Source organism: Chrysemys picta, chromosome 3 (assembly GCF_011386835.1).
Source record: "Chrysemys picta bellii isolate R12L10 chromosome 3, ASM1138683v2, whole genome shotgun sequence".
Taxonomy (NCBI): domain Eukaryota; kingdom Metazoa; phylum Chordata; order Testudines; family Emydidae; genus Chrysemys; species Chrysemys picta.
This window is the reverse complement of record NC_088793.1, coordinates 31558565-31583784: the sequence shown is the minus strand read 5'-3', so window position 1 is coordinate 31583784 and position 25220 is coordinate 31558565. Positions and strand designations below refer to the sequence as shown.

Below are 25220 nucleotides of genomic sequence, written 5' to 3'. Positions count from 1 at the left end.
TTCTTAAATACCAAAATACCATTTCTCTCATGACTGTTTCTTTTATTTTCCATTTGGTAGCCATATATTTTCCCCTTTCCCTCACATATTTCTTGGGGAACACTTAATAGACATCTTCTTAAATAGATACAGACTCCAATGGCCTCTTTTCCATAACCCCACTTTCTGCAGTCAGTAGACCCCATATTCATCAAAGGACTTAGGCGCCTAACTCCCACTTTAGGCTATGAAATCCCAAATCCTCAAAACCCCTGCTGAGCTGACACCTAAAGTTCTTCAGCCCCTAAATTTACAACATTTGGTACCTAGGCAACTTGAAGTTTCTGCCTCTGGGCATGAGTTCAGCTACCTATGTCTGACAGCTGGCACCTCTTTCATGGAAAAGCCTCAATGGGGATTATCGTACCAGGTGAAACTAAGCATTCCCCACACATGTGGGACCCTATCCTATAGGCTTGCTCAGACACACACACACAAGGGAGGGGGAGATGATAACAGCCTCCTTATAACCTTTAGCCCAGTAGTAGGGAACTCATCTGGGATGTGTGAGGCCCTGGTACAATTCCCCTCTCTGCCTGATGAGGAGAAGGGATTTGAACATGGGTTTCCCATTTTTAGGTGAGTGCCCTGATCACTGGACTACAGAGTCATTCTCTCTCTTTTCAAATGCATATTTAATTATTTACACACAGTGGAGCAGCTTCAGCAGGAGAGATTTCCACATCAGACTATCTCAGGCACTCACCTGAGAGATGAGAAACCCAAGTTCAAATCCCTTCTCATCAGACAGAGGGGGGAATTGAATTTCAGTCTCCCACTTCCTCAGGGAGTGCCATAACCATTGGGCTAATGGTTCTGGGGGCTCGCCTTCCTCTCCCCTTTTCCAGTGAGAATAAGACTGCACACAGCCCACAGATGCAATCACCTTTCTGCGGATTCCCTGTTGGTGAGTTGCCAGGAGAGACAATGCGCAGAGAGCATTAGTCTCAACAGTCCTGGTTACCTTCTCTACCCAATAATCCTCCTCCTACAAAGCCTTCTCTTCAGGCTCCAAGAAAAGGGAGATGGTACCATGGGAGCCGCACATCTCCCTTTCCACACAAGCCAAGCTATGTCTGTCCGTGTCTTAGCATGTCCAACTCTCACAAGCTTAGGTGTCTTTTAAAAACTCCAGCTCCTCAATTTATATGAATACCTGAAACTCTCATCTTATTAAATAAAAAAAAAGTAAGCTAGACATTGGCGTTTCAGAGGGGAGGGATATAGCTCAGTGGTTCAAGTATTGACCTGCTAAACCCAGGGTTGTGAATTCAATCCTTGAGGGGGCCATTTAGGGATCTGGGGCAAAAATCTGTCCGGGGATTGGTCCTGCTTTGAGCAGGGGGTTGGACTAGATGACCTCCTGAGGTCCCTTCTAACCCTGATATTCTATTATTCTATTCTATATTCTAAAATGCACATCCTAAAGGTGCCAAGACCAGAAGAAATCCTCCTCCTTATTGTCCTTAGCCCTGCTACCTATAATTTTTCCCAGATGTCTTTAGTTTCCCTTATCAGTTTTGTGTAGTTCATAATTTCTAATTTATATTGACTGTTGTCTCCTTCTCAATAATAGCTACATTTACTGTACTATATCAGTTCTACTAAATATACATTCCTTGGCCCAGGCCTGGCACTGCACCCTCTTTTCTAAAGTCCCTATTCCAAGATCTCCAAATAGAAGTACTAGAAATAATGTAAATATTTACATTGTGGTAGTATAATATGGTTGAATTGGAGCCCCATAATACTGGATGCTATACAAACTTGCAGCCAATTTTCTGTATGAGGTTTGCACTTTGGTTGATCTTATTAAACGTGGGAGTTCTAGCTGAATCCTCTTTCTTTGACTGGATCTCCTTTTGCTATAGTCTTTCCCCTATTCTACCATGACTGATGCCCGAGATGGCTTCCTGGCTGAGAAGGAACTGACTTTGTAACCCTGGGGAAAGGACCACTGCAGAGTAATGCAAGTGGCTTTCTTTGTCAAGGTCTGGGTAGGGAAAAATTGAACTTGACCTTGAGTCTCTTCCCTGATACACTAGAATAGTAATCCTTAGTCAGAGTGGCCATCCTTCTCCTTCTATATTGCACAAACACCCCTTGCTGTAGGAATTTTGATTATTCCGTGGTTGGAGGTTGAATGCTGATCTCTCTGGATTCACATAGACCTCTTGCTACCACTTTCCATTTTTAGGATGGCTCTTTTCTTGTTTACTGTGCCAGTTATCTTTACATGTGCAAGGCAGCATTGTCTGAAAGATCCCATTATATTGCCCTAAATTGCTTTGTTGGAGGCAACATCTATTGCTTTGATGCTGATGTGTCTCAGTGTGATCCTAGTCTCCTGTTTATCATGGATTTAAGCAGCAGTGGAAGGTATTTTTCCTCTGTAGCCTCTCCAGGGTGAGTGACAATGTGATAAATCAAAGAGAAACTCTCTATCAGTAGCCAGGATATTGGGCTATTCTGCTGCTGCACTAGCCTTCTCAATTGATCTGGTCACTGTCTCCGATTGTTGCTTGGAATTTCACAGGCATTTAAAACTTCTGCCTGTGACACCCACTTGTAGCTGAGAGAAAGAGAGAGAGACATAAATCTGGGCTGTACATGCCAAGTCCAGTGGACCAGGAAAATGGGGCTCACTGTGATCACTGCCTGGAGCCAGGGGTCAGCATTTGACAACTCAGGTACCACATTCTGGGTGGGTGGGGCTCAGCCTCCCAAGTTTAAAAGAAATGGCTGGTCTTGTTGGTTGGAAGGGATGTCAGTCATCTTACAGCTAGTAAGAAACAACCCTTCCATAGCTTGCTTATACTGGCATTAAAAGCCCTCTCTCAAGCAGCTGGGAGAATCGATGAAGGGCTCATTCTGCCTACGCGGAGATGCGGCCAGGAGGCTCCACCTACCGCCCTGTCCACAGGTGCAGCCTCTGCAGTTCCCATTGGCTGTAATTCCTGGCCAATGGGAGCTGCAGAGCCAGCGCTTGGGGCGGGGGCAGCATGTGGCGCCCCCTGGCTGCCCCTATGCATAGGAGCGGAGTGGGGACATGCCGCGTTTCTGGGAACCGCACGGAGTCACGGCAGGCAGGGAGCCTGCCTTAGCTCTGCTGTGCCGCCGACCGGACTTTTAACAGCCTGGTCAGTGGTGCCGACCGGGAGCTGCCAGGGTCCTTTTTCTACTGGGCATTCCGGTCGAAAATCGGACACCTGGCACCCCTAGATCAAGGCTCTGATTTTAAACTGCATTTGAGTAGGCAGATATTCAGAGACTTAGTAGTAGTGTTGCCGGCACAGAGGGCCCGAGGGGGGTAACAGCGGGGTTTGTTGCCCGGTGTGCTTCGCGCCAATGAACACACCAGGGTGGAGAAGCAGACAAAGTTTATTCAAGAGCTCTGAATAGGCACTAGGAGACCAGCATGTCTCAAATCAAGCGCACTGATACAAGCAGTTTTTTCCTTTTTATTTTTTTTTCCTTCCCTACCTCCGCCCCTTCCTCCCCCTTCCTCCCTCTGCAGCAGTTACATTAAACAACCTTGGCTGTGCAGCTTGTTCGCACTGTTCCTTTCTGCAAGTAATCTTGTCCTTCAGCTAGAAGCATGTAGGTTCCCCTTATCACTACCGCTTGCCAGCTGCTGGCCTGTGAGGTTAGTAAAGTTTAACATGGAGGGGCTTTGGTTCACTTTGGCCTAGTGCGGGGTGGCTTCATTGACTCTCGTGGTCTTCCAACCCCCCCCGAGTTACCTAGGGTGATGCCTAGTTCTAATCCTGTCACTGTCCTGCTGTGTCCTGCTGTGTCACCTTGAGCATGTCACTTCACCTCTCTGAGTTCTCACTTTCACCATCTGTAAAATGGAGTTAGATTTACAAAGGAGAATAAGGATCACTATCTAATGGGTTCATATGGCCCCCATCACCAGAACATCTTATCACTTAGATTACGAATGTGAAGTATTATTATTTCTTATATACATTTGAAAATCCCCTAATTCTGGCCATAACCAATAGAATATTTTTACAACTAATTATTAACCAATGCAATGTTAGAAAGAGCTTACTTTTTTAAATGGCCTTTTCCTAGGGGCTTTCCATTTTTTGCATTTGAAACTTGTTGACTGTTATAAAAATTCAGACTAGCCAGTTAAGACCACATGTGTCCTAATTTTCATATTTAGAATCGGGGCAGCTCTATGTATTTTGCCGCCCCAAGCACGGCAGTCAGGTGGCTTTCGGCGGCGTGCCTGTGGGAGGTCTGGCTGGTAACGCGGATTCAGCGGCATGCCTGCGGGAGGTCCGCTGGTCCTGCGGCTTCGGCATACCCGCCGCCGAATTGCCGCCAAAGCCGCAGGACCGGTGGACCTCCCGCAGGCGCGCCACCGAAGGCTCCCTGACTGCCGCCCCCACAGCGACCGGCAGGCCGCCCCCGCGGCTTGCCGCCCCAGGCACACGCTTGGTGTGCTGGTGCCTGGAGCCGCCCCTGTTTGGAATGTGAGATATTAACAAAGGACAAGGTCCTTCCTTAGGAATGAAATGGTCACTGACTGGTATATAGAAGTGTTTTGGGCTTAGGTGGAATGTGAGTGGCTGAAGATTCTTTCAGAAATACTCAAGCTAAAAATCACTGTTAATGGAGAAAAGTAATGCTTGGTGGTTTTCTCACTTATATCAGTTTTATTTTGATGTAACTCATTGACTTTTTTGGAGTTAGAGCTGATTTACATAAGTATAAATGAGAGGAGAATTAGACCCATTAACCCAACAGTTTAAAATGGCTTCATTTTCCCTGATCATTTAATTTACTTGTGTCTGTGATGGTGGTTTCTGAAGTATTCACAGATCTGGAGATGGAATTTCTACTTTTTCCATTGGCTGACTTGCTATGAAAGTGCTGAAGACATATTTTTACATTCCACTTAACAATACACATATTTCTATTCGAAAGAAAGAAAAGATAATAGAGTAACGTGGTTTTTTGAGTGGGGCAGAGTTTATAAACTGGAAGAACCTTGCAAATTTCCTATAGAATGTGTTCCCACCTATAAGAATTAGATGCAAATACCATTGAAGCATATGATGGTGTAAAAACATAAAATTTAGGTGACAGTGTGTCCTTAAAAACAAACAAAACATGGGTATAGAGTCACCAATAACATTTTCCTAAGTGGACATGATCAGGTCTGACGGATCTTGCAAGTTAAGGCTAATGGTCTCGTTTATTAACTAACAACCTCTATAGAAAAAATGTTTATAAAATGGATGATTGCTGAATGGCATTTAACTTCCTGATGGTGGCTAAATGTTGGGAGCAAGTAGGCTGACCACATCTTTTTCCAGAAGAAAGCATTTGTTATGCAGGCTTGAGAGTTTGCTACAACCAGTCATATAGAACTCAAATGGTGCCTGCCCTTTCACCGTGAAAAGAGGCCCTACCCAGAAATGTTTATAATTTAGTCAGAGAATATCTTGGTTCTGGATGTGGGAGGGGGGTTCAGCATGTGAACAAAGTGATAACATTGTTGTTAGCAGGTGTTTCATTATTTCCATGTTATTTTTTTAAAATGTGTTATGTTGATGTATGTAACTATCAGGGCCGGCTCTGGCTTTTTTGCTGCCCCAGGCAAAAAAGCCGCCGGCCGCGCCCCCCCCCCCCCCCGCGGGGTGGGGGGAGGGCGGCGAGCCCCGGCAGGGGCTCCGCTCTCCCCCTGGCGGCCGGGGGGAGGGCACGGGGTGGGAGGGCGGCCGGAGCCCTGGGAGGAGGGCGGCGAGCCCCGGCCTGGGCTCCGCTCTCCCCCCGGCGGCCAGAGCGCAGGTGGCAGGGCGGCGAGAGGGCGGTGAGCCCCAGCCGGGGGGAGAGCCCCAGCCAGGGCTCGCCGCTCTCCCCCCGGCGGCCGGGGGGAGAGCGGCCAGAGCGCCAGGGGGAGGGCGGCGAGCCCGGCTGTGGCCCCGCTCTCCCGGGGGGCCGGAGCGCCATGCCGCCCCAAGCACAAGCTTGGTGGGCTGGTGCCTGGAGCCGGCCCTGGTAACTATACCTACAACTATGAGGCTTGGGGGATGGACTGGAATTAGCATTAATCTTTTGGTAGCTTCATTAATGGCAGCTGTCTTATACCTTTAAGTAGAAAATGTTTAATGTAATTCATTTTATGAATCCACCTTGGTTTCCTTTTGTATCCCTGTGGTTTGAGATAACATCAGGACAACATTGGCAATGGCAATGTTTCCTCATTGTCTGCGGTTGTGTTTGGTGTAGCCCGAGGTTAAAGTAGCCTGCAACAGGAGAGAGTACTCTCATTGCACCAGTCCAGAAGGAAAGGGAGGCCTGGGGATGTGGGGGAGGGGGGTTGGCCTGGGGAGAGCACTGCTTACTCAAGCTGGGAGTTGGCCTTCTGCTTTTAGCAGAGGAAGGGGGATGTGCCCGACCCTTATTTAAGTCCTGAACATAGTCAGGAAGCTCTGCAGCTTACTTGATACCGTTGTGTCTTTGTGAAGCCTCACAACAAATTGAAGTCTCCTCTCTTTAGTTCTGTTTTCATCTGATAATGTCAGTGAGTGTACTTAAGGGATGTGTGTGTGAGAGAGATGTCGGCACTGTTTGTTTTTTGTGTACCACATGCTTATGTTACATGTTGCACACTTTCCTTATTGGTTCTTTGTGCTTGCCTAATTGTTGTATATAGTTTTACTGGGGTGGGCAATATAAATATGCAATAAAGTATATAATATCAGACTGTGCCGTGTACTGTCACACACAGACAGCAGCTCACTAAAGACACATTTTTGTGTAGAGCGTGGTAGGTGGCTTAGCTTGTTCAAAGTAATTTTTCTCTTGATTGAGTGATTCCTTGAGGCTACTTCCCCACAGGCTTATTTCCCAAGCAGTATCCAGTGTGGGGACAGGGCTGTTCAGTGGTTAGGAATTACTGTCACAAACAGGAAGCATTTCATGCTTTCAATTCACAGTTACTTGAGGAGGGAAAGTTCGTGGGGCCCAGGGCAAGAGTTACTTTGTAGTAGAAAAAAAAAAAGCTGACATGGCTTTGCGTTAGACCAATTCATTGTGTTCACAGTGGAAAGCAGGCAGTAAGTGAGTATGTGGAAAGTAAACTACTAGAATATTCTACTGGATTAGACTATTATGGTTCAGTAAACTCCAAAATGAACAAATCATGTGGTTTTACTAATAATAAATGCAATGAAATACTGAATCAAATTGATAATTTATCTGACTCTTGTTCTAAAAACACTTGTGCTTGTTTAGAAGGAAATATATTGTCTCAATGTATTCATAAATCTCCAATTAGTGGGGGAAAGATGCCAGCGATACTTTCAGCCATCCGTTTAAAATGGATTTTAGTTATAGGCAACACTATTTTGCTTGGAGAGAACACTTCTAAAAGAATAGTTAAACTGCTCTAACCATGAATTTTAGGCATGTGTTATGATGGGCCATTGATTTGTCAATACACATATACATAACTGTTATCCACAAGACCCTTTAAAGTATATTCTGTTTAAGATATGGAAAACACAAAGATTGTTTGACAGATAAGATTACTGACTATTGCAAATGCATCTCCTGAATTGCCGTAGTTTGTTAAATTAGGGAATTACTAGAATCAGATTTCTAGCAACATCTTCAAAAAGGTGTCAGACCTTGCTGCCTTTCTGTTGAATTACAGAATGCTGTTACTTAGATAACTTCCTGTAATTTACCAGCAGGGTCTGTTTAGTGGCTGCTGCTGTCAGTTTTCTTTTTTTCCGCCTTTCAGTGTAGACAATGCAGTGCTCCTCTTTCATTAGAAATGTTGTGGTTTGGCTTCCACACAATGTGATCTCCTAGCTCTGTGAACTAAAATTGAAACGTGGTTTATTTCTTCTTTTTTTGAATAAGAAGATGGGAAATTCTTACGCCGGGCAGCTCAAGACAACCAGATTCGAAGAAGTATTGCATAATTCTATTGAGGCCTCTCTCCGCTCAAACAACTTAGTCCCCAGACCAATCTTTTCTCAGTTATATTTGGAAGCCGAGCAGCAACTTTCATCACTAGAAGGTAGGAAATCTTGGCATTTATATTTCTGTTCAAATAGAACTATGAATCCATTCCTTGTTCATCCTGTGATCAGCATGAAAGTTTCAAATTAAATATAGAGAGATGCAGAAGTATTTGAAGTTGTTTGGGTGCTTTATGTTCTGTGCAACCTCCTCCTCCCCCCAAATCTAATGCAAATTTGAAAAAAAAAAAACTATTTGAAGAGAATAATTATGGAATGCTCTTTGTTTTTACAAAGAAAGGCTCTAATTTGCAAACACTTATGGATATACATAACTGGAAGCACTATGAGTTCACCCACTAAACACAGCAGAAATCTTTGGAGGAGCAGAGCTTTATCTGGTAGTTTGCTTTATAGAATAGAAAATTCTACCCTGTTAGACAGTTGCAAAAATACAACAGATTTACAAATGAGAGATGCTAAAAATAATTTTGATTATGAATGAAAGAAGCAAAAATATTTGCAGCCTTCCTATTAAGTATGCTAAGAAGATTTTATGATGAATTTTGGCATGACAGTGTTTTTAACTTGATCTCCATTTTTCAAGGTATTGGCTTAAGCTGTTACCTAGTGTTCTCTGGTAAATCCTGCTCATGGCCTCTGGACTGATGTTTAGTGTCTTGGATTTCTCTGATTTATTTATATATTTGCTGAGCTGTTTTGTTGGTGTCTCTTCTACTTCTGTTTGCAATGTTGTTGTCCCTGTGATGGTCCCAGGATATTAGAGAAACAAAGTGGGTAAGGTAATATCTTTTATTGGACCAAGTTCTCATGGGGAAAGAGACAAGCTTTCAAGCTACACAGAGGTCTGTGGTCCAATAAAAAATATTACTTCACCTACCTTGTCTGTTTCTTTTACTCATTCATTTTTCTCTCTGGAGGTAGAATAGTTTAGATGAAATGTGTAGATCTGACAACCAAATTAATTAGAAAAACCAGTGCTAATACATAACATCAAGTCTACTTAGGTGCTAAATTGTGTTGTTCTCAATGGGTCTGACAATGTGCCGGCAACATTATCCTGCTAGCGCACATATTTCATCTCTCTTTCAACTAACTACTGGAGTAATGTTGCATTTGTTTCCTCTGTGTGTGTGTGTGTGTGTTCTTTTGTAGCCTGCAGAAGATGATGTAGGCACATATGGAATGCAAAATGTGTAAGGTATAATATAGTCTGTAATAAAATAAGCATTCTAAAAAAATATCAATCCAGCCACTGAAAACAAATGAAATCATTTTGAAAAGATTAAACACTTGCCAATATCTCACTGAAAATATTGAAAAAACATTCTATTTAGAAACAGATCTGCTTATATCTCATACACGTTTAATTTTCTCCATCCATTCTTTACTGCTAGCTAAGGACATTTGCATGAAAACATAATCTCTGAGTGTCCATCTGCTCCTGCTGCTTATTCCCCACATGAAGTGCTTATCCTCTCTTGGGAATTTCATAAATGTTTCCATGGCAACTAACTCTGATGTCACAAAGTGGATTATGACATCAGCTGGGAAAGATGCTGCAAGAGCAGATGCATAGTTCAGGGACAAAGGTGCAGTTTTCACACTTCTGTAGCTCCTTTCATTTAAGGGTCTCAAAGGGCTTTACAGACCTTCCTAGCCTGATCTGTTTTTGGGGGTTTTTTTTGCAGCCAATGTGAAGAGAATCAGGCCTCAATTAATTAAACCTCACAAATCTTTGCCTAAAGCATTCCCTTTCATGCAAATATCAGAGGGTGGAAACTCTTTATGGATTGCCTAATAGAGCTTTTCCTGGGTTGTTGCATAAGATGGTTGAGGTTGCAATCTCACATTTTACATCCAACTCCAGCCCCCCCAGAACAAACAGGAGTTTCCTTCTCTAGGAACCATGAAGCGCTAAGATATGAGGGGTGGAGGGCAATAACCTTGAAGCAATGGGCCATCCTTGTGGAGGCACTGTGCCAGGACACCAGCTCTTGGCCCCGCAACTATCTGTATCCTCCCTATTCCCTGACTCCTTGACACAGTGGGTCTGTTGTGGTGCATTTTATTTGTGGTCCTAGCATTTCCTGCCCCAAGCCAGTGTTTTCAAAGTGTAACCCATGCCTACTTGGTGTGGGGCTCTGTCCCCTTCTTGTGGCACCTAGACCATCTAGAGATTGATAAGTCACTTGGTTAAGTGCCATGTGACTTTTAGCTCATGCAGTAGAGCAGTGACTCCCAAACTTTGGGGCACACCCCCCTAGGTGGGCATGGAGGAATGTCTGGGGAGGGACGTGGCGGGGCCTGGGCCAGTTCCCACTCAGGGGTGGGGAGGGAGCACCACCCAGCCTCACTCTGCCCCCAGCTCTGTTCCAGCCTGGCCCCAGCCCCTGGCTGCAGCTGTGGCCCCGGCTCGGCCCCCCGGCCCAGCCGTGTCCCTGCTTCCAGCCATCGGCCCCCGGTCTTGGTCCCCGGGACCCACTCCCAGCCACGGCTCGACTCCTGGCCCCAGCTGTGGCTCTGCTCCCGGCCTGTGGAGGGGGGCACAGACACATTCTATTAATGGTAAGGGGGGGGGCATGAAAGAAAAGTTTGGGGACCACTGCAGTAGAGGCTCATACACTGAGCTTCAGAGGTCCCAGGTTCGATCCTGCCTGCTGACGACCGGGATCTGTCGGCATTATACAAGCATGGAGGGAACCATGGGTTAAGTGATTCACCCAAGGTAATACAGTGAGTGGCAGAGCAAGGAATAGAGCCCAGGAGTTCTGATTTAACATTGTCTGCACTACCAGCTAAGTCGTATAGGCACAAAATGACAAAAATACAGATGGAGAATTGTCTCTAAGCAGAATGACTCTGGTATCTTGTTAGGCACTAATGGCATCACAAGTTGCGATAGCTTCTTGCCATATTTGAAGAGAGTGCTTTTCTGAAGTGATCTTGCAGCTCACACTGCATTTTTTTGGTGTTAGTTTGCCCTGTTCACCATACCACTTGGCAGCAAAACCAACCACTATGACATCAGTCAGGTTTTTTGTTCCCGCTGTTGTTGTTCTAATTTTAAAATTGTTAATTTAAAAGGGACACTGTGAACTTGAAATATTGTTAATTTAAAAATAAATGAGTTGAAAGTAGTTTCAGGTTCTACCCCTAATTCCCACCTACTGATTTTTGTGGTTCATATAATCATTTTCCTATTTAAAATAAATGTTTCTCTCTCCCCTGTTGCTGTGTGAAAGACCTTCACAAATAATAGAGCAAAATGTCTATGCAGTAAAACTAGACTAGTGTTATTACAATTTATGATTATATATTACAATTTAAATCCTATAAATGTGAAACAGATGATAGCCTGTATTATGTGGGAAATCAAACTGAATGATCATAATGGTCCCTTCTGAACTTAAAAGTTTGTGCCAAATATGCACAAAGTAAACCAGCTGAAATTAAGGTCTCTTTTCAGCCTGTAGATTTTTAAGCTGTTTTTTCAAATGTCACTATGTCTAAATTACAACATTTTTAACTCCAGTTTTTGCATATAATTTTGATAACACAAGATAGAGCAAGGGATAACCCCTTGTTACTATTACAATACTATACTATTCAGCAAAACAATTGCTTTTAAAACATTTTTTTCTGTATCCTAAAACTTTGTTTAGACATCTCTAGACAACTATTGTCTTGTTTGCTGCTGTTACTGTTTTATATAGATCTGTTTGCGTCCATTAATCATCATATCCATAATCATTTTGAGGACTATATATTAAATAAACTAAAAGCTCCATGGATCCATCAACGTTGTTTGTTACTCTTTTTTATCTTTGCCCATGTAGTGATGCATTCTCTCTCTTCTTCTGTATTGGCTCATTCAGCTTTTGAAACTGCCTGAAAATATTCTTTAAATACTGATTCTCTTTAAATGATCCTGCTTCCAGCTTGCTGGATTAACTAAAAGCCTAGAGAGTCTGATGTGACCTCTCACCTTTAATCTTGCCTTTCTAATGACTAGCTTTTAAAGTCTTCTTCTTTTCATGGGTTTTGGAGCTTGGAGCACCCTCCTCCAGATGTTTAGTAGAGTGACATACAGGCACTTCCTAGGATGCTTTGATGGCTGTAGTAGATGTGGAGGGTGTTTGGCTGGTGCTAGTTTAGATTTCTTGTAGGCTCTGCCCTGACTATTGGGGGCATTTTTGAGCTGTAGCTAGTCTGTGTCTGTTACAGTATGGACATGCTTCTCTGTTGCATCTTAAAAGATTGGGGGCCAGATTCTCTGCAGGTGTAAATCTGTATGGGCCCTGAAGGCAGCAGAGTTGTACCATTTTCCACCAGCTGATGATCTAGCCCTGTATTTTTTTTTCCATTTTGAGGTTGATGGGGACGATCTTATAATGTGAACTCTTCCTTTCTCATTAATGCCTTCTGTCTATGGACGTGGGGACATGTGGCCTCACCTTGAGGTGGCTCAACTGGCATGAGAGCTTTTGCTGCCTCTTACTGGAGATGTCTAGGGTACTGTGTGTCTCATAAGGCAAAATCCACATAGTTCCTAAGGTGCACAGGAGAGGGTCTTGTGCCTGCAGCTTACTTAAGGTGTGCAGGAGACGGGCCCCAGCAGACAACCCCTGTAAGGTGGGTGGGTTAAGGCTTTTCAGCAGTGTCTAGTCAAGTGGTCCCACATTACAAAATATATTTTTAATAATTTCTTCTTTAAAAACAACTAAAACTCCATAAAGAACTATGGGCTTTCTCCTCAGGTAAGGGGGGTGGATCATGGGGAGGGGATAGGGAGAGTGTGGGAGCCCTGGGCTGGGAGGAGTCACGTGAGGAGGCCATGTGCCCCCCCCCCCCCCCGTGTGGGGGGGGAGGGTTGCGAACCAGTAAAAAATTGATTCCACTTGCACCACTGATCATATGACAGGTTAGCTTCTGAATCCTGCACATCGACATCAATGGCAGTTGATTTCAATGGGAGTAGGACTGGGACTTAAGTGCAGTAACATAGTAATAGTAAAATTAATTGGCATATACAGACCATCCAAGAGGGGTCAGGAGTATGATGCCCTTGCTCACATTGACTAGTACCCCACTCAACTTCAGTGGGACTGTTTGTGGAGTAAGGTGCTATTCAACATTAATAAGGGTATCACAGTCTAGATCTAGGTTTGCAGCTAAATTATCTTTGCAGTTAACTGGCTCATCCCCTGATTTGCACGTAAGGAAGTCTTTGTTGCTGGCTGAAAATAAGTGTTATGGCTATTGATTTAGGCCTTGATCCCAATGACTTGCACAAATACATTACATTACTCATGTGAGTATAGTCCCATTGAGTAAAATTACACACATGTTTAAGTGTTTGCAGGATTGGGGCTTAAATTAGTTTTTAAAAGAATACTTAGCAAGAGGAGAACCTATCATGTAAAATTTCAATCAATAAAGATGCACTGGATCACGACTGAAAATAATGTAAGCAGAAAAGACTGAAAAATGCAATGACGCTGTAGAAATAATTCTATAAAGGTGGTAGCAATAACGGTCTGATACATTGCACTAGCTGTGAAATATTATCTGATCATGTAATTCAGCTGGTGTCAATCAGTATAGCTCTGTTGACTTAATGGAGCTATGCTAATTTATATCAGCCAAAGATCTGGCCCTGTAACACACAAGGGGTAGAGCTAACATTGAGTCCATTTGTAACATTGTTGTTTCCTAACTTACAAGTGCTTCATTGTGCAACTTTCACCTTCTGTAGACTGTTTTTTTTTAAAAATGGAATTATATTGTATAGACTGCAGATACTCAAAATGTACAGTTTTTTATAATGCTGACAGCTGTGTGTGAGGGTAGACCGTTAAAGTCTCCTGTGCTCTGTGCGGGGGATGTCTACACTGCAACAAAAGATCCACGGCTCCCAGTCTCAGATGAACTGACTTTGGCTTCTGGGGTTTGGGCTGCGGGGCTAAAAATAGCAGTGTAGACATTTGGGCTCAGGTTGGAGTCCTGGCTCTGAGACCTGGCAAGTGGGACGGGTCTCAGAGCCAGGGCTTCAGCCTGAGCCCAAATGCCTACACTGCTATTTTTAGCCCTGCAGCCCAAGCCCCAGAAGCCCAAGTCAATTGAGCTGGGCTCTGAGATACATTGCTGTGGGTTTTTCTTTGTAGTGTAGACATACCCTAAGAGCTCATCCATATAAACATGGGGCTTAACGTGGGAAGCAGGTTTTTTACACTCAGATTTAAAATCCGATTTTGACTCATAACAATGATTTGCAATATGCTTGAAAATAAAGACCAAACCCCTGAACTAAGCCTGTTAGTGCAAAATGGAGCTGTCACTCATGTCGTATAGCTGCACGTTTGCTTTTGGATTCCTTTCATTCTTAATCTGAAAGCCTGCACAGCTCTCCCCTGCCTAAATCTCTGCTCCCGCGTTTTGTTACTCCCGTCTCTGCATTCCAGTGACAAAGGCTGCTTCACTTCTCCCTTTGTCCCCTCTTTACCTCTTGTCTTTGTGCCTTCTCCCATGTTATTCCCTGTGCGTACCACTCTGCCTTTATCCCTGTTCACCAGGGGCTCAATCTTGCTACTCATGTGAGTAAAGGTAAGCATATACTTAAATACTTTGCTGTCTTGAGGCCAGAGTGCTTGGCACCTTTCAGGGTCAAGCTTCCAACACCTAACCTCTCTTCTTTCAGATCCCTCATTAAAACTCACTTATTCTGCAAAACTCACAAATGCTAACCCTGGAACCCTCAATTAAGGAGGGGACAAAGTGGGGGAGGAGGGTCACAGAGAAAACCCCTCTGTGGCTGACCCCACCCATGGGATTTCCAGGGCCTCATCCAAAAGTCCACTGAAACCAGTGGAATGACTCCCATTGACTTTGAGCTTTGGAACAGACACACCTTCCCCATTCCAGTGGGTTTTATATTGTCCATCAATTTAAGATCTTTGGGGCAGGGGACTAGTTTTTGTTCTGTTTCGGGTACAGGATCAAGTATATAGTCAGCACTTAATTATTGATAATCTGCATTTGATCTTTTGCTTTGTGAGAGCATCTCAAAGTGATTAGACATTGTAAATATTGAAAACAAAGGTCAAGGGGGCTTTTATGAGGACAGAGTTCTATTATTGGCAACTCCCTGGGTTCAAATGTCATGAGTCAGCCCCCCCAAAATCATGAGTCTGACTTCAAAATCATAAGATTTTAAAAATAAAAATTTGGGGGTTTGTTTGTATTTGCCTTCCGTTTTCTGAGATTTAAGTGCACTCAGGTCACATTTCAAAGCTTTTCTCCACAATCACAATTGCCGAACCTTTTTTTTCTTTTAAATGAAAGTTGAAATTCTCACATAATCACAGGGTTCCAGGACCTGGAGCTTTAAGAAAAACACCAAACATTGTGAGACTTGGCAACACCGCAGTTCCTTGCAAAGACAAGGGAATCTTACTTTTCTATAGCGCTTGCTGTAACTGGGACACTGCTCATTCCCAGGATCAGCTATCGCCACAGCTATCTATTGTCTAAATGTAATTTTTCCTGTGGTACTTTTGTAGCAGGCAGCAGAGTGGATAATGAGGAAGAAGAGGAGGAGGAGGAAGAAGAAAGTTCAGAATCAAGTAGCCCTCCTCTCTCTTATCAGATGAAGCCTCCTCCTGAAGGCTGCTGCACTACTGATGGTAAGAAATTCACAAGACTCAAAGTTTGGCAACTGATCCAACGGTCTATTCAGGCAAAGCTCCCATTGTTATCAGTGGGAACTGGGGTCCCAGTAAAGAGTGCAGGATTGAGTCCAAACATCATAACAAGCACCTTCCAAGTGGCTCATCAAAATTAGGTATATAGAAATTGTGGGGCTATCACAATTTGTTACCTCTTAGACAAAACTAGGAACTTGGTTGATCATACGTGTGTCTTTGTTGAATCGTTCAAAGGAGCACTTCTATGTCAGGATGAAGGAGGGGACTAGCCAGCAACTTGAAATCTATCCAGTTTTAAAAAAAAATCAAGTTTAAAGTAGTTTCAGATATTACACCTGCTGCTGAGTGCTCTGCCAACTTTTGTGGTTTTATCACCATATTTTCCTATTTAAAACAAAAATGTTCTGCCCTCTCCTGTGTCTGGGAGAAAGACCCACACAAAGATGAGGGAAAAGACTGTATCAAAACTGTAAAACTGCCCAGACACCAAGTGCTATTGTCTCTTGTTAAACATACAGCTTAATATAATCTTGTTTATATTGTTAAATATATACAGTTCCATAAAATGTATATGTTGTGCAACATAGATGTGTTTCTGTTGCTGCAGAAAACTTTATTTTTACATTTCCAAATTTTTATTTATTAATTGTATTTCTAGCCTTCGTTTACAGCTCGCCAAGTAGCCGGAAAAATATTGACACTGAAGTTAAACTTGACATTATGTTAACACTTTTTTTAAATAAAAAGAAAAGTTGGAGTTTGTTCAATAAGGAAATTGTGAAGAATTAAGCAAAATGACCTTTGACTCAGAAACGTGTTGCATTTGTTTTTTCTAGGTTTCTGCCAGGCTGGTAAAGACTTGAGGCTGGTATCCATTTCCAATGATCAAATTGAGGTGCCTTCGGGTTTTTTACTTGTTGGTGCTAAATCGTCAAATCTGCCTGATCATCTTTTAGTTTGTGCCGTAGATAAAAGATTCTTGCCAGATGACAATGGGCGTAATGCCCTGTTAGGTAAGTGCCCTTGCTCACACTAAGTGGATGCTGTTTTGGACTACAGTCATATCTACTCTTGTTGCAAAGTGAATACGGTAGATCTTATTTCCATCACTTGTAGACAATAGTCCTCCCTGATTGCTCACAGCAAGATAACCTTTTAGAGCTGGCTGTGTTTGCACTGGAAAGAGTACAGTGTGAGCCACTCCAATACAAATGCTGCATCTCCTTTTATCCTGAGAGAATGCTATGCCTCCAGCTGAAGGTTAAAGTCATTGTCAGGTCAGTTTGAATTACGGTTGCCTGAACTACACCTTCAGTAACTGAGCTATTTCTGCACTGCTGTCTGTCTGTTACCTTTCTAAACACCGATATGTACCACTCCCCTTCTCAGATGCAGTTACTCTTAGTGAACCATTGTGGCAGATACCTGGAATGAATCATAAGATTCTGCAGTGCAGTTGCTGTTGGTCGTTTGGGCCACAGAAGTTCATAACCCTTTTTTAGATTGTGATCCCTTTTGGGCAGGAATCAAGTCTTCCAATGTATTTGGACGGTCCCTAGCACAACAGGGCTCTGCTGCTCCCAGCTGGGGACTTTGGATGCTACTGAAGTATGTATGTATACATAAAAATAAGAGTTACAAGTCAAAGTTTTGATTCGACACATAAGTAGACAATATTGTGTGTCTGTCTTTGGTCTTAAAATAGAAAATATTTAATGACAAGGATAGTGGGGAAAACACAGGAATTTTGTTATTAATCAATTTAGGTGTTTGGCCCCTGAACTGTAATTAGGTTCTGGTATCTGGTTGGTAGTGGTCACAGCCCTTCTGATAAGTTATGGGCCTGATTCAAAGCCATTTAAGTCAATGAGAGTCTTTCTTTTGGCTCAGGCCCAGTATTACTGTTGACAGTAGTATTGAAAAACCTCTAACATCTGAAATCATATGGATGAATGAGCTAATTATGAACACGATAAAAACTGAAGTAGTTTGTGCAATTAGGTGCAGTGATATTTAAATCTACAAGAAAATTATGGGTTTTTTTGGTCACGCTTTTCAAGTTTGACATGTAGCATTTTATCAAAAATTGTTGTGCCTCTTCTGTCCAACACTGAGCTTTAATTATTAAAAGAACAAAAGAAAGAAAGTTGTCACTGGGTTTGTTAACCTTTTTGTTGATCAAGAATTGATCCTCACAATTTCACTTTTACCGACGCCAAAGGTTCTGATGCGAACGCAGTTGCTATCTCAATTTGAATAAGATTGAAAGGCATTTGGGATAACAGCATAGTGTGAAGGTGCATAATGTAACTCCATGTACAGTAATGTCTTTCGGCATGGGATCTTCCTGACTTGGATTGGCCACAATAAAATTGACCAGTGATTGTAAAGGAATTAAGGGGGTTGTAAATCAGCCAAGTGTTGTCATTTTAAAGATACAGACAGGAATGTTGTACCACTCAATTCATTCACTGCTAGCACTATTAACAACTTAAATTCCCTAGGCTGTAAGCACAGAGGAAGTAGTATATTTGTTAATTGCATGCTAAACAAGAACAGAAAAGGACAATAAGGAGCATTTGATAATAACTCACTATTTTTTGTGCTACTTGTGTCCTCAGTTTGCTCATTCGATGCTATATTAGTTGCCTGTAAGCTATTTATATGCTTAAAATTTTTGATAATTTTATCACACATGAAAACCAATGAAGCAAACACTTTGCTTTTGTGAAACATTTTAGCAAAGCTGTAGAATTACCCCTGGAAAGTCTGGAATAAACTTCAACCAAAAAGAAGCTACATATTTAACATCCTGATTCAGGCCACAGAAATTGCAAACAAAGGAACACTCCTGAGTCCTATAATCTGATAAAGAATAGGGTGCAGTTTATTGTCATCAAGGTAGCATGGTGGTGGTACAACAGTACACTAACCATGTTTAGGTAAATAAAGATTGATTGGTTCTGTTCTCACTAGCTATGTCTTCATTGCAGCTGGGAGCAAGCCTCCCAGTCTGGGTAGACAGCCTGTCTATCAGGACTCGAGCTTGTCTTGGGCTGCAGTTTGGGCTCTCAAGCGTAGGGGATCAGGTGGACTTGAGAGCCCACGCTCCAGCCCAAACTGCAATGTCCACACTGCTATTTTTAGCGTGCTAGCTCGGGTTCTGCTAGCAAGAGTATATCTAGCCTTGCTTGCAGCTGCTGTGTAAACATACCCATGTATGTTGGTGTAAACCAGGATTAACTCTGTTGCAGTCAATGGAATTATACTAGGGTAAGTGAAATTAGAATCAGGCACCCAGTCTTACAAGCCAAACAGTTTTATTTACAAATAAAAGGTATTGTCTGTGACAACTGAGTTTGTCTTCAATTTATTGTTTGCTGGACTAACATGGTAACCACTTTGTCTTGCACTAAATTCAAGCTGATAACTGCAAAGGACTTTATAGAAAGGAACATAAGAACATAGGAACATAAGAACAGCCATACTGGGTCAGACCAATGGTCCGTCTAGTCCAGTATCCTGTCTTCTGACAGTGGGCAAAGCCAGGTGCTTCAGAGGTAATGAACAGATGCTTCAACAGGTAATCATCACGTGATCAACCCCCTCTTTTTATTTGATGGCTCTGAAAGAAGGGAACAGATTAATTATTCCTGAAAGTCTGGGTTTGAGACCGTTTTCCTTTGCAAAGCCGTGGGTATGTGTATTTGCAAACAAAAATGAAAATGGTGCCCCAAAATATTTAGTGACTGTAGAGGTAACAGGCTCTATTTTCCAAAATGCTGAGTACTTACTGAGAGTCTATTGGAGCTGAAGGCATCTGGCGCTTTCCAGGAGGTGCTGAGCACCTTACAGGATGAAGTGCAATGTTTGTAACCCATGAGACACCTCATTTTCTTTCCTGGGTCAGTGGTGTTTATGTAAAGGGGGAGGGTATTGTTCACCTTTGTAGATTATCCAAAAGTAATTTATTCAGAAGGAAAACACACCCAAGAAATGTCTTAGTGGTTTCCAGGCTATTCTTGAGCTGGCTCCATATCAGTTTGTGGATATGCCTGTGGGGCATTTGTAGGCTCAGAAGGAAAACACACCTGAGGAGCGTCTCATAGTTTCCTGACGTTATCTTTTGACTCCTAGTCTTGTCTCCATGACAGGCTGTTGACATGCCTCTGGGGCATGTATAGGGTTGGTTTATTGATTATGGTAAAAGGTTGTATTACTCTCCTAGATAGCTGTTCCTGTGATTCATGTGCCATTCATATTACACATAATATTCCACTGGAAAGGCCCCCTTCTTGGAAACGTGTGGGTGTCTGCTTCAAGCACAACCATTTGTGTGTAATAACACAGGAGCCTTAATTCGTACCCTGAGAAGCTCCATTGCAACAGCTTATCTTTATTAATCAGAATTAGATTCCTTGCCTCACAACCCTGCAAGGAACTCAGTATTTTGCCATTAAGAAGCCTTTTCCTCGTGCCTGGAGATCTGCTAGAAACTGATGGAAAAGGCAGTATTGTGACTGGGGTCATTGTTTCCCCAACAGATGCAGCTAATACATCCCCCCCCCCCAAGGTTTATCTGTTTATTTCCCCCACTTTTCGTGCTTTGAAGTGGGACTGTGAGGACAAACAATGCCGCTAGTGTCTCCTACCATCTTCCTCCCAGAGACAGAAAACAGCTGCACAGATCATCCCCACTTCCATTGCTAGGAGTAAGAAGTGCATTTATTTTAGTCACTGGCTGGGGACAGAATAATATAGCAAAAAAGATTAATTTGCATATTGTTTGTAAACCTGGTTGTAGATGAAAGGTTCCATTGTGAAGTACTGTATTGTTACTACTATTGTTGGATGAAGTGCACAGGGTGTATCCCAAGCTCATTATAATAACAAGCAGGACTGAGCACTCTTGCCTGGTCTTATAAAAACAAACATGGCTTCAGACTTCAGATGAAATTGAACTGAAAGCCCCTCCACACTGGGCCGGGATTAGGTTCACAGTGCTGGGGTAGAGTGTGCATACATGTAATGGTGGGTTGTAGAAAAAAAGACAAAATGCAGTTGGTGAGTCACCTTATTAAAAGGTTTGGGAACCACTGCTCTATTTAACCAGGGGCAGCATATCCAGGGTCAGTGCAAACAAACTTTTCCAAACTGTCCTACTAATGAGCCTCAATCCTGACCCAGAGAGTCAGTGATTGTACAGTAAGATGACAGGTCAGTCTTCATGCTCTGTCAGTCCTCTGCCTCTCTACTTTAACTAACTGACAACTGGGTATACTTGTCTGCTAGGTTGTGGACAGATTCATCCAAACCCATTTCATATAGATGCTGAAGACTTTTCAGATGGTAACAACCTTCAGTCACTATTGATGTAGGTGGATTTGAACTGGTGACCTGGAGGTGAAAGGCTTTTATCCCCTATATTCTATGAATTGATCTCTTGTTCTCTTGTGAAATCAGCCTTATGACATAGATAAATTAGGACAGCTGCCCTGAATCCCCTGACCTTTGCCCTTTCTATAATGTATGGAAGCCTATTTGATTTAGTTTATTTATGAAACTACCTGTCTTTCCTATCAATTGCTGCTTCCAGACATTGGCATGTAAATGAGGCATGTGAAGAGGAAGGGAGCAGTGAAATTTTGAGTTCTCATCCTGCCATATGGGTTATGAATAAGGTCAGAATGATGCTTTTTAAACCCTTGAGTTAGCCAAATGATGATAATATAAGTGCTGTGTGGCATCTTTATTTCACCATGATCTGAGCACAATATCAACACTTGAAAACAAAATGAGATCCTCTTAGGATCTCTTCTCAGTCAGATAAGGGCTCCCAGTTAGTCGAATGTTCTCAGCTCCACTAGGACCCTCTTCTAATCCATATTTGACTGATAAAGGATTTCTTAGGTGCTCTTAATAGTTGACATAAAGTCCATGCTGTGTTGTAGTTCTCAAGATATAGTAGTTGAAATATGCTAAGAAAAAATAAGTGGACAAAGCTGACTGTCAATGAAAGTAGAGTAACAATAGGGGGACATGATATGGATAGCTGTGTTGGAGAGAACTTGCAGCAGGGGGATCTCAGGAGAGTGCTGAGAAGCTGGTGGGTGGTAGAGAAAGGAGACGGTTTTGATTTTTAAAAGGCTTTTCAAATAAAAGAAGTTGTAAAATGTGCAGTCTCTGAGTCCTTTTCAAAGCGAGTGGTCAATATTAGATGCATCTGAGACACTTATCAGCTCTCTCACGCATACTGAAATGATTAGTGTCAACAACATTAGGTGGTGTTATAGCCTTACCTTAGCTTTAAGTTGTTGTCTTGTATGTTACTATGTGGTGGTTTGTGATCTGAGGGGTTTAGAAGGAAGCCATGCCCTGCCTGTGTGCAGGAGTTGTTACTTGTAACATTCCAATAAATTCCTGTGATTCTATAAGTGAGTATTACAACTAATAGCAGCAGCTGGAAAACCACAATGCTGTGGCTATGGACTAGGAGCTGAAATAAGTCTGATCTATGGTGAACACCCAGCCCTGAAAGGGAAAAAGATTTGTACTGCAGGAGTTAAACTGATGACCATTAATCATCAGCCACTGCAGACAACAGGAGATTGGTATACTGCCCCCGATTTGCAGGACGGATACTTCCACATGGCAATATATCCTAGCTGCAGAAAGTACCTTTGCTTTATAGCAAGAGACATCCACTACCAGTACATGGTGCACCCCTTTTGGTCTGTCATTGGCCTCAAAGGCATTCACAAAATGCAGGCTGGTAGTAGTGGCCCACCTGTGCCACGTAGGTGTCCAAATTTTCCCTTACCTACACATTTGGCTATTAGGTGGAGCTCAAGCATCCAAGTCAACAGCAGCATCCTCATTATCAGACAGCTGTTCTCTCATCTGAGCCTGAAGCTGAATTTAGACAAATCAAAGTTGCAGTTGATAGAGTGTATAACATTCATAGGAGCAGACCTCGGTGCCATAACTGTGATGGCCTGTCTTCTGGTGGTCAGGTTTCAGTCCACTTTCTCTGAAGGCCTAAAATCCAATACTGTTACAGCAGTGCATTCCTGTCTACAACTACTGGGCCACATGGCCTTGTACGCATATGTAACTCTGCATGCCAGACTTGACCTTCATTGTCTATGGGCCTTGCTTCATTTGGTTGATCTTCTGAGTAAGCATCCTCTGGACATGCTTGTTTATGTAGCTGCATGAGTGCTTGAAACCCTGGACTGGTGGCTGGACCCTCACAATGTGTGGAAAGAGCTGCCTTTTCTATCTCCTGAGCCAGCTTTGACTCTGGTTACAGATGTGTTTACCAAAGGCTGGGGGGTCCACCTTGGTTGACGTTGTGTGCAAGATCTGTAGTCACCCTAGGAGGTGTCTCTGCACATAAATGTGCTGGAGCCCTGTGTGAGTCATTGGGCCTAAGAGACATTTATGTCTGTACATATCTTTTGCAGACATTTATGCCATCACTCAGGCCTCTTGGGACAATGGCAGATTGGGCAAGTAGGAATTGCAGTCTCTATTCAGATAATCCAAAGTCCCTCCATCGGTAAGTGAGCTGCTACGGAGTCACCTGCAATGGAATATATATGTTCACAATCACTTCAAGAAGAAAAATGGTCTACTTACCTAGAGTAACTTTTGTTTTTTGAGATCTGTTGGGCACATATATATTCAATGACTGCTCCATCTTCTCTGCTACTCCGGACGATAATTTCACAAGTAGCATGAAGGAATGGAGAGGGAGGTGGCAGACACGCCCTTTTATGGTCCTGGCTCAGCACACCAGGAGAGCTGGGGCGCATGTGCTGCCTATGGTACCACTAGCAAAAGTCTCTGACTCAAGTGTATTGGGCGCACGTTACGCCTGCAGTGGAATGTATATGCAGTTGAATGTATATGTGCACAATGCATCTCAAAGAATAAAAGTTACTGTAAGTAAGTAACCATTTTATCTACTGAAGGAGACTGGGGAAATCTACACAGTTCAGGAATCCGTGGATCCAGCTACCAACTTGTTAATGTTTGATGGTAACAGGATTGTTTTGCTAGCAAGCTTACAGAGAACGATACTAGATCATCTGGGGTATGAAAAGACACAGCTGTTTATCTGACAGATATTTTGGCTGGGCGTGGCTGCAGATGTTAAGGACTGGGTACTTTCCCATCTTACCTGTCAGGAAAGGAAAGCGCTGGCAAGAAGAGACAGAATTAGGAGCACACCAACCCAGTAAGTTCTAGGTGTTCATACAGACTGATTTGGAAAGGCTCTCTGTCAGAAACACCAGCTGGAAATCTATATTTGCTGATAGTGTCTGACACCTTCTCAAAGTATGCTGTGGTATGACCACTGAAGGATAAAAGGACTGAGACAGTTACAGATGAATTGATGAAACATGTAGTATTGCAGTTTGGCCCACCAAACTGCATCTGCAGTGATCAGGAGAAGGAATTTGAATCATGGTTGTTACAGGAGGTTTTCTGACAACTCCAGATGACCAAGGTGAGGACTGGAGTTGCCTACCCTGCAAGTAATGGGAGTGTGAAGAGAGTGCACCACTGGCAGTTTGTCAGCGAAGACCAACGATACTGGGATACTAAGTCACCTTTTGTCATCTTTGCATAGAACACAAGCGTGCACTTGCCTATCCATTACTCTCCTATGAGGTTATTTTTGGACTCTGCACACTCATGCTTCCCTGTGACTTGACGTTCAGGCTTCAAGAACTGGCAAGCCCCCTGCTCTTACGCAGGTGGGTGATGTGGCGGAGCCGTATATCAGTGACCTGAGGACAGCATTCCAGAAGATGGAGGAACAGATGAGTTGGAAGCGAGCATGTCAGATACAAGATGCCAGAAAAAAAGAAAATTGTGCCCATCCAGGAAGGAGAAAAGGTGTATCTATGCAGCTGGAAAAAACAGTCTGGAAAAAATCCCCAAAGTACTCCTTTTTGGAGGGGATGTTACACAGTGATTAAGAAACTAAACAGCTTATCCTTACTGATACAGAAAGTAAGACCTTGCCATTCTGTAGTGCATCAAAAACTGGTGCACACATTCATTGAAAGAAAGGGGAAGGCAAACACTGAGGATACCCAACAATTATCCCAGAAGGATGCAGAACAGGATTTGGAGGTACCCCTAGCAGGTTCCTGTGGCTCATAATGGGAGGCCAATTGTGGAGGAGGAATTGCTGTGATGTTCTTGGGACCTCAGCACATGCTGTCTTCAGCAGACAGTCTGTGTACAACAGATAGAGGACATGAACCCTGCAGTTACTGGTAATCTACATCCAACTATGAATGAGATGTCTGTGACTGAATATAGGCCTCTAGTGGGCAGACCAACACAGAAACCTGCATGGATGGCAGACTACCTGGGTTCCTAGGAGTTACTGTTTTTAAACTCTTATTTAACTAGAGGGGGGAAAGTTGTAATGGTTATTGTAGAC

The 25220-nt window shown here is 43.0% G+C and overlaps 1 protein-coding gene across 9 annotated transcripts in view; it reads left to right on the top strand.

The window, feature by feature from the left end:
* The window catches only part of GREB1 (growth regulating estrogen receptor binding 1), a 159680-nt gene that overhangs the window by 68089 nt on the left and 66371 nt on the right, over nucleotides 1-25220 (top strand). For 5 of the 9 annotated variants that reach the window (XM_065587683.1, XM_065587687.1, XM_065587688.1 and 2 more), the window contains 3 exons: nucleotides 7933-8089; nucleotides 15614-15736; nucleotides 16594-16770. In XM_065587683.1, coding sequence (XP_065443755.1) covers nucleotides 7933-8089; nucleotides 15614-15736; nucleotides 16594-16770 — 457 coding nt within the window. Of the gene's footprint in view, nucleotides 1-7929; nucleotides 8090-15613; nucleotides 15737-16593; nucleotides 16771-25220 lie in introns of all 9 variants that reach the window. The other 4 variants (XM_065587684.1, XM_065587685.1, XM_065587689.1 and 1 more) reach the window with 2 other exon arrangements.